Source organism: Taeniopygia guttata, chromosome 8 (genome assembly GCF_048771995.1).
Source record: "Taeniopygia guttata chromosome 8, bTaeGut7.mat, whole genome shotgun sequence".
NCBI lineage: Eukaryota > Metazoa > Chordata > Aves > Passeriformes > Estrildidae > Taeniopygia > Taeniopygia guttata.
This window is the reverse complement of record NC_133033.1, coordinates 15,646,994-15,657,273: the sequence shown is the minus strand read 5'-3', so window position 1 is coordinate 15,657,273 and position 10,280 is coordinate 15,646,994. Positions and strand designations below refer to the sequence as shown.

General features: G+C 40.8%; 1 protein-coding gene across 5 annotated transcripts in view; it reads right to left on the bottom strand.

Moving 5' to 3' along the window:
* LRRC8D (leucine rich repeat containing 8 VRAC subunit D) overlaps window positions 1-10,280 on the bottom strand; it is a 52,019-nt gene continuing 41,739 nt past the window's right edge. For 4 of the 5 annotated variants that reach the window (XM_030279130.4, XM_030279132.4, XM_030279134.4 and 1 more), the window contains one exon: window positions 1-5,673. In XM_030279130.4, the coding sequence (XP_030134990.1) occupies window positions 3,107-5,671 (2,565 nt within the window). In that variant the 5' untranslated portion in view covers window positions 5,672-5,673 and the 3' untranslated portion in view covers window positions 1-3,106. Of the gene's footprint in view, window positions 5,674-7,419; window positions 7,677-10,280 lie in introns of those variants that run through there. The other variant, XM_030279133.4, reaches the window with a different exon arrangement.

Below are 10,280 nucleotides of genomic sequence, written 5' to 3'. Positions count from 1 at the left end.
TTAGAGGAAGATATAAACATCTTATTTATTAAATCAAATAGAAATGCAAAATATATTTCACATGCCTTACATGGAAAAGAGATGAACTTCCAAGACTTTAAAGCAAAACTGTGTCAGTTGACACGCAGGAAACAGGAACATTATAAACAGTCACAAAGAGGAGGAAGGACTGGGGGGAGGTGACATGGGGGTGCTCGGAAGTTCCTTCCCACTCTGAGAAAGATTTCCTAAAAACAAGAATGGAGTTTATGCTAAGCAAGCATTAGAAGTATGATAATTTTAACATACACTTATTTTGGAGGAAATTGTCTAAAGACGTACAGTTGGCTACTAACTAGTCAAAACAGTTATGTATACCATACTCATTAAGTGGACATGGGTTTAATTTCTGAGTATACCAGAGTCATATGAATTAGACATGGGTTTATTTTTTGAACATCAGTAGGGCCAGCAGGAGAATCAGAAACACCAAAAACACCTTTTAAAAACTAGATCAATACACAGCCACATTCTGTGCAACTCTGCTATTAAAAAAAGGGGAAAATATTAAAAATAGAACTATTTTTCTAAACATTTTAATCATTTTGTCATCCTCCAACTCTTCCTCCCTCCTACACACAAATTCATGGAAACTGAAATGACACTCAACAGCAAATACAAAGCATACACCAATAGTATAGTCCACAGTTTTTCTAAAGAGTCAATAGTCCAGCAGTTTTAAAGTGATCTATGTGCAAAAAATAAACAAATGAAGGAGTTTCTTTAAAAAAAAAAAAAAAAAAGTCCGCTGCAGCCTTAACTTCTACTTAAAAAAAAAGAATCTGAGGATTTACACTAAGTTTCCCAGTGGAGAACAGATCAGTAACTCCAAGTACTCTGCCTAACCTGTGACTTGGTGTTGCAAAACTGTCAACATCCCAAGTTTACTACCTGCTGCAGGTGGAAAACAGACTGTATCCCCATGAGAAATAGGAAAACCACTGTCCATAAACTGGTCTTCTGAGATACATAAACATTTGGTGCAGCTATGTATTCAGAGACTGCTACCTACAGCTGAGAACAGTCCTTCCAGCATGACTAACACTAAATTATTAACAATAAAATATGCAAGACTTCTAAGAGCAGTATTTGAAATGTTTCTGCCTGCTCAATGCCTCTAGGCCTAAACTATCCGCTCGTTAATAGTGGTGTAAGTCAGGGCAGCTCTGGTGAAGTTACAGTAGAAATCACTGTGCATGAGGATTTCTGTGTGAGAAGAACAGTCCCTTGAACTACAGACTAGTTCAGTCCTGACCACACTACAATAGGGAATTGTGTTTAAACCATGAGTAATCATGCAATCATCTCCCAGCATAGTACTTCTTTTCTGCACACATGGAATGTAAATGACTGAGATTTACAACTGATGATTTTGCAGATCTAATGGATTATATCTGTCTAATGGTTCTGGCAATGCAAACTCAGTTAAAAAAACACCACCAAAAAGGCCAAAAAAAACCCCAGAACAACAAACAACACAAACCAAACCCAAGCTCACTGCTGTCTGCTTTTCTCTTTATTGGATGACTTATCTGGCACACAGTTAGGATTTCTAACAGTGAGTAAGTCTTCAAAGACATTAGATTAGTTGGGCTGGGGTATGTAAAGTCCAGGTGTGGAAGACACCACAATAGATGGTAAAGCTTAATCATGGTTGAGTGAAAAAGCAGATCTTATGTCTGTTATTAGTCTAGTAAATAGAGATGACGCCCCATATCCTAAGCAAGGGTTGTGAAACAGAACAATCACCAACTCATAAAACGCCTTGTGTTTTCCAGATAAAAACTCAGAAGAGCAAAATATGAACAGTAAAGTCACTTGGTGTTTAATGGCTTTCAAAGTCACCTTCCAAAAGAGCTCAAACATCAAAACTATCTCCAACTTGAAAGCCACGTGGAAATATTTTCCCTTTTGCCTCCCACTGATGCATGGGACAGAGGAGCATTATGGAGGCTGAGGGGGAGACCAGCTGCAGGAAGGTGACCAGCCTTTGCCAAGGTGAAGGACTAGCCCACCGGACCACAGAAGGAATCTCACCCAAAAACATGAGGCCTTGAGGAGAAGAATGAAGGCAAACACACTTGGCCTGATGCAAAACACTGAAGTACTGCAGTGTCCAGAGAAGGGCTGTGGAGCTGGTGAAGGGTCTGGAACACAAGTCCTGTTAGGACTGGCTGAGGAATCTGGGGGTGTTGAGCCTGGAGAAAATGAGGCTCAGGAGGGACCCTTACCACTCCCTACAACTACCTGAAAGGATGGCGTAGTGAGGTGGGAGTCAGTCTTTTCTCCCAGCGAACAAGTAATAGCACAAAAAGACACAAGCTGTGCTAGGATAAGCCATTAGGAACAATTTTTTTCACCGAAAGAGTGGTCAAACATTGGAATATGCTGCCCAGGGAAGTGGTGGAATCACCATCCCCAGAGGCATTCAACAAAAGCGCAGACATGGGATTAGGGACATGGAGGACCTGGCAGTGTTAGGTTAATGGCTGGACTTGATGATCTTACAAGTCTTTACCAACCTAAATGATTCTATGAAAGCTCATACCTTAATGCAGGAAAATGGTGGTTCTGGTGCAGTTCAAAACACAGACAAACTGGTTTTATTTGCCAAGGACAGCTAAATACCAACAACACAATTCAACCTGTTTCCAGTGCTGTTAGGCCCATACCACATACAACAGTTAGCCTTGGTTTGTCTCCCCATAATGCACTAAAGTAAAACCAGACCTTAAGGAATAACTTGCATAGTAAGAAAAGGTCATCAATTTAATCATTTACTTTAAGCAGGCAAGCAAATTTGTAAACATTCAAAAGCGGCAGCATCCAAGTTACAAACAATTTAAGGAAAAAAGAATTGAGATTATTAAGGTTCTTTATCCTCTCAAAAATTTTGGAAATGAACTTTTAAAACACTGCAAACATTGAACACTCAGTTGCACTTCTAATCCTGCTAGTAATTCTGCCTTCCAAGGAATTCTGCTTTCTAAAACACATGATCTCACAGTTGCCATACTTTTTATCATGTGCCACTTGGAAGTCAGCTACCAGAACATTTTGCCTCAGTCTAAATCCCATTAGCAAAGGGAATGCCTGTGTCTTGATTCAACACCTCTTTAACTTCTGAGGGTAAAGTGTCAAAGAGGTGATCTTCCACTACGAGCCCGCTTTTCCTGAGAAGCTGACACTGCCCCAGCGTAGCTGGCAGACGGTCCAAGCAGTTTCCCTTCAGTTCCAGGTAAGTCAGCTGCAACAGCTGACTTACTTTATCTGGGATTGAGGTAATACAGTTTTGTCCCAGACTCAAAGTCCTCAATTTAACACATTTAAACAACTGTTTTGGCAAAACGTCGACTTTGTTTCCTGTGATGTGAAAATGCTGAAGATTTTGAAGCAAACCTATTTCCACTGGAATCACCGCAATTGAGTTGTAGCTTACATCCAAACACCGAAGTTTCTGTAAACTGAACACTGCGGCAGGTAAGGTTTCAAGTTTGTTATTGGAGAGATAAAGAGACTCCAAATTCTTTATGTGAGTAATGGATGAAGGAATGCTGACTATTTTATTGTGCCACAGCTTTAAACAAGTCAATCTTTTTAAATGCTGGAAACTGATAATTTCTTCAATTGTGCGTATGCTATTTGACTTTAAATCCAGTTCCTGTAAGTTAGAGAGACTGAAGATGGCATGGGGAATTCTCTCCAGTTCACAGTTCTGCAGTTCCAACTCTGCAACATTTGTCATTTTCTTAAGGCTATTGAGTACCACAAGCTTAGTGCCATCATTATGAATGACTAGTTTTGTCAGATGTGGTGCTACATCTGTGATATTGGGGGGAATTTTGGTCAAATTGCTCTTCACGTGGAGAATTTTAAGGTGTCTCAACTCTCTAAGAGATTCAAGCCCTATCATTTTATTATTTTCAGAGTTCAAGTTGCCTATCAAATACAATTCACGGAGGGTTTTGAGCAAATACACCCACGCAGGAATTTCTGCAACATCTGTGAATTTCACATGAAGGCATCTCAAGTGGTCCCGGAGGAAGCTGAAGGCAGTCTGCTCGACCTTTGCAGGGCAGTGGTACAGATGAAGCTCCTGAAGATTTGTCATCTGGGAAATTTTGGCTGTTATTTTCGCTTCAGGAATCAGCTCCAGTTTCAACACATCCAGATCCGTCAGATCAAACACCGCATCGGGGACTCCCGACAGCATGAAGAGATGCAACTCCTGCTTGTCCTGGGCATTGCGGGAGACGTGTTGCCGAAGCTTTTCGTAAGTCCATTCATGGTTTAAACTAATCCCACGCAGTTTGTTCTCGCTTACCTCTGACAAAAAGACACCAAATCGCTTCGAATACAGCTGGTCATACTGATCTACCATGTGCAAGAGAAACGCAAAATCATTTTTGACATCTGGGATATCGCTGAAGCTACTCTCTTCTCTGACCTTTTCAAAAGAGTATTCTTTTAAAGGTATCCGGAACAGCCAGAAAAGCGTGTAGAGGCAGATAAAACCATAGACACAGATGAGGGAAATATAGCTGATAAGCAGCTTCTTCAACATATAAGCCATATTGTGTGTACATTCAAACTGTGTGTAGCCAATCAAGTGTTCCACTTTCGGGTTGCAGATGTGCTCAAAACTGATGGTGTTGACAAAGTTCGCAGTATAGCAGAGAATAAATATGAACTTGACAGTCTTGATGACAGTCTGGCCAACATACAGCTTGTAAATCAGATCGCTGTCTTCCACATGAGCCCGGAACTTACGGACTTTCTCAAACAGTGCCTTGGCTTGTTCTCCATCTTTCTTATCTAAAATCGTGACACTGGGAATCTCAATCATCGGCTTGTCGGCTGAAAACTTGAAGCCAGATTTGGTTATCATGGGTGTGCTAGCACTTGGGCTTCCTTCATCACTGCTAGTGGAAACATACTTGGGCAGGGACTGGGCACCAGTTAACCTCTGTTTGTTCTCCTCAGAGTCCTCACATGCCGTTTCAGACAACGCTTTTGTAGTCCAAGGAGATTCAAAGCACTTCCCCAGTATAGACACAAAATGCTCAATTTTTGAGCAAGTCTTGGGATACTTGAACCAAAAATTACTACTGACTATTAAAATGATAGTATGGATGAGAACAAGATAGGGAAAATACTTTGAGTACCAAGGAAGAGCCAAATGATAGCACATCTGGTTAATAAATACGTACTGCTGAAAATCCAAATTTGTTTTACGGCCTGAGGAATCTTTCTGCTCCTTCTTCAGCTCCTGGTCTGATTCAGTGGGTTGATACTGAGAAGAGGTAGCTCTGCTCTGAAGAATGTCAGGTGTTACAGTTACAGGGGCAAAGGAAACAGTTCTCACTGACGCTTCTTCTTGACCAGTGGTTGTTTCAACAGTGGTGAAGTCAGCCTTCCCTGCTGTATCAGGCTGCGCTTTTGAATTTACAGTAGACTGCAAAACTGGCAAGCAGACCACCTGGTCTTTTGTCAGCTGCATGGTTCCAGCAAAAATGGCAACCATTAACATAACAACAGCGAGATAATCCATAAATACATCCCACCATGGTTTCAAGATACGGTAAGTTGGCTGGATGTCACTGAGCGATGCAACTTCTGCAAGGGTAAACATTCCTACAAGAGAACAAAGACAAAATCACTGTTGTTGACTGGGGACATTAATTTTACCATTTAAAAACATCCCAGCAAGATGTACACAACCTCAGCAGGTCTCGCTTTTTCTTATGTTTTGTTACCTGTCACATATTGTCCATCATGCCACTTAACAGATCTTCCAAAGGATATGACCAAAACAACGAAGTATTTCAGCAAAACAGAGGGCTTTGCAATTCAGACTACATCATGTTTACATATCTTTGCCACTTCACAGCACTTAAGCCTGCTCTATGCAAATGAAATATCTGAAAGGTATAATACCATAGCTGATATATATTAATAAAAGGAAAGAGCAACAATAGACTACAGAGCACAAAATCCAATTCTGTAAAAATGATTGCTTGAGTCTGAGCACAAAAAATCCACTACTAACAGAATTTTGTAGTACCTTGCATTTTAAAAAAATAGCATTTTTCTAAATACTTTATGCTCTGCTCATGACTTGGACAGCACATTTTAGGTCATGTTACATCATCAGCAAAGTCTCTCATTTCTTTTCATCTAGCACAACACAGTATCTTCCATTCCTTCCTACTGAGCATCCATATATCTTATCAGATTGATGGCTCCTTTCCCTTTTAAGTATCACTGCAGCACAAGTGAAAACCTTGCAGTCACTATGTAAACATTTGGCACAATCCTTTTTAATATACTTGGATGTTTTAAAGTAGAAAACAGTTGGATGGGGACTTGAACAACCTGATCTAGTGAGTGGCATCCCTGCCCACGGCTGGAACTAGATGCTATTTTTAGGAACCTTCCAAATCAAACTATTTCCATTTCCCAAACCATTGGATCAAATATTGGTACTGTATACATTTTTCTCCCCAACTGATTTAACACAGCCGACCAAGAACAAACCCCACAAACCTTTCTTAATATAACAGGGAAAACATTTTTTCAGATAATCCTCACATCCTAATGATCACAGGAAGCCAGTTAGTACAGGTAGGACAGGAGCTTACTGCAAGGCTTTCACTTTGTCTTAAACTTATGCACGTGACACAAAGCAGCAAACTGACCATGGGAGAATCCAAACCTCTCTGCAGCTTTAAATAACTTGCTTTGCTTTTTGTTTTGACAAAATATGGAGGAATCAACTTATCAGCTTTAAAAAAATAAGCTTCTTGCACAAGCAGGATGTGGTAAAATCATCATTTTGACTGCTGAACGTGTGACCCAAAGTTGCTGTTTCTTAAGAAAAATATCTAGCTTGTGTGCACACATGCAGCTGGGAAGGAGATAGTATGCACACTATCCCCCAGAGTCTGTCTCCCTTTGCTGGGGAAAAGAACAGCTTAGCAAAGCCCAAGGAGATCAAGGCAGGCACTAACTAGATGCATTTGATTTATTATTTTTAAGTTGTAACATAACAGTTCATACAGACCTGCACCTTACACATTGCAAAGGACAGTGTCAGAGGCAACATATATATGGCGTGATAATTTAATTACTTCTGGATAACAGACTCTTCTACACACAGAATTCAAATACCAGCAATTGCCTATATAGTAAAAGTCATGCACTAGCACCCCTCCTTCCCCACACCAGTACAAGCAGCTCCCACATCTCGATCAGTGGGAAAGGCCAGCACTTGTCTTTACTACCATGGAGCTCATGATCAAAGTGTCTCCTCCAACACAGGGAGATATCCAGCCCCCGCCCTCCCACACTCCTCCCAGAAGCTTTACCAGTCCTGCATACCAAGTCTGCGATCTGGTGGAGTCAGCCAGAGAGGAAAGGACTTTATCTCACAGCAGCACTCATCTCAGTGCTCTTGTCACAGTTGCCAGAACTTAAAAGTTAGGGCTGAGCTTCTCAGGGAACCAGCAGAAGGAGCTTCCAGTTCTCACTTTCTTTATTTTCCAGTGGGCAAATGAATGTCAAATACTCCTCCCTCATTACAAGTTTCTGAGGTCTTACAGTCCCTCCCAGCTCCACAAGGACCTCCTTCCTGAGAGGTTTCTGAGCCTGCCCCCACCCAGCTCCCAGGGCTGCAGCTGCTGTACAGAGTGCTGAAGGACACCGACCGGTAACACACCCCAGATATCAAAGCCCCGCAGTGCCTCACTTGGAAGTGAGCTACAAACTCCCATCTTTAATGGCTCCCAGTGCTTTACCTACACCGAGTCACAGCATGACTGCTTGCCCTGGAATTGCTGCCTTTGACATTTAAACAGTAACAGTGCGCACATGAACAGCATTACCCATTTGTGCTAATGTGAACAGATTGATAAAAAAGGACCCTCCTAACTCCTAGGGCCCAACTGCCTGTCACCTGCCCAGAACAGGAGAATCACAAAGCAACAGCAGAGGTCATTTTTTTCCCCGGAATGAATTTTTTTTTTCTTTATAGGAAGCTCCATGGAAGGCATACTCTTGATCTCCACAGTGGTCTCACCTACCTTGGCTGCCACAAGACCTTCTCACCCAGCAGGAGAGCACAAAGCTAAAGGCAGAGCAAGGGGAGTCCCGCGGGCACAGGAGAGAGGGCAGCGGGCAGGAGGGAGGAACGAGCTCACTGCTGCTACTGCTTCTTCCTCTGGGGCTAGCCTTTCTCTCAACTTTGCACTAGCTAATTACGTGGGAAATTACTTCACTGCGGTTTGGGGCACGGCCTCCAGAATTCCTTTCATAAAAAGGTGATTTTTTTTTTTGCTTCTGCCATGAGAACATGTGGATAAAGCATGGCAACATTGCAGACAAGAATGCTCTAAACAACTGAAATAATGGAAAAGAAGTGACAGAGCACAAAGTGGTTCCAGCTGAAGACTTAGAAAGAACAGCAATAAACGCTAAAGTTAAAAATCACCTCTACCAGACCTCTGTCTTGAATACACAGAATCATTGCCAAAAAGGTTAGGAGATACAACAGAGCCTGAGTAATCCTCTTTGTGAGGCTGTAGGCAGCACGGTGGAACAGGAGCTTTACACCAAGAAGCACCACATTCAGTCTTCTGAACTCATCTTTTCTTTCAAGTTACTGATACTCAGAGAAGAGCTCCTGCTTTGGCAGAGATTAGCAGTAATAAAACACAAAAAACTCCTCTGTGGTATTACTAACACTGTCTCATAAAAGACAGACCTTTTTCTAGCTAGCAAAAATCAGTTCCAAGAGCTGAAAACAGATTTGTCTCCTTACATATCAAAACTATGATTTAATGTTCTGAGTCTTAAGAACCAAAGTGAAAAACTATAAACCTAAACACAGTATAAGACACACTCTGACAGGCTGCAAATAAATTTGATATTTTCTCTCTTAAATCCATCATAGTATGTATTGGTGTTTGATTTTATTAAACTAATAACCATAGAAGTTAACTTTTATTATATTTCTGCACACACTTAGAAATCAAACAATTAACAGGCACTCAGAACCACAAGTCTGTACAGTATGTAATGCGTTTGGATTTTCTTTATTCCATTTGAATTTAAACTATTCAAAGCTTTTGAAACCTACTGTCTGGTATATTCCTTAGAGTAGGTGGAGAGTTTTTTCACTGCTAATTTTCAACTCCTTTTAAGAGTGACAAACTGGGGTTTGAGTTTCGTTCTAAGTTACTGTGATAACACTGTAAGGAAGTAAGGAAAAAAAAAAGCTGCAAATGCCAGTCCGTGGCTGGCAGGCAGAGCATTGCAACACCCTGCCACAGGTGGTCTCCCCTCAAAACCAGTCATGGCATGTCCTACTTACAACCCCAATGCAGAAAACATCTGCAAGCAGGTGGGTCAAACTGAAGAACAAAGTCCTGTGCAGCTGAAATGCTAAAATACTTGATTTCTCATGGTGAAAACATGCACTTCTTTCAGCACTTTTCAGGGCTTACAAGGCACCAAATGGACCTTAAGGGTCAGCAGAACATGGGGCTTTGACATACCCAAAATCCAAAGAGAGCCACACTAGAAAAGTGAGGTTCGTGAAGAGAAATTTTCTCATTCTCAATATGGAATGTCAGGACAGACTCCTTTTTTTTTTTAAATAGCACATTTTTGTTTCATTTTAATAAGCATAGATTTTAATTCAAAGATACTGCAGTATGATCCTTAGGGCTGCATAGCTACCTAGGGGCTTTTATTTTAACAAATAACCTTTTTTCCTCCCAACCCTGTCTCCAGTTCTGTAACAGGGATGACATTCTATCTGTAATTGCTACTATTTCTTTCAGCTCCATCTATCACTTCTAGCTATCTACTGGGCGTATTCTTTCTCCTAAAACAAACAAAAATTTTTTAGCCTAAATAGATGCAACTGTTCTAAGCACAGCTGTTTCTTGCTACCTTCTAAGATTTTAGGTGGAAAAACTTGAAGTTCTGGAAGTAGTGCAGTAGTGTGATTTGGAGCTCTAGAATTAAACCTACTTAGTTTATTTTGCAGTTATACAAGTTACAGTGAAAGAGAAAAAAATTAATAATGACAACAGAATTGTCATAGGTCCACATTAAATCAGCAGGGGTAGCAACTAATTTAATAAATCATTCTTCTTAACAATTACAATAATTTAATTAGTCTTAAACAAAAGCTGTAATAGAAAGAGGTCAGAATGAGATTAGCCTGGTGAATTTCT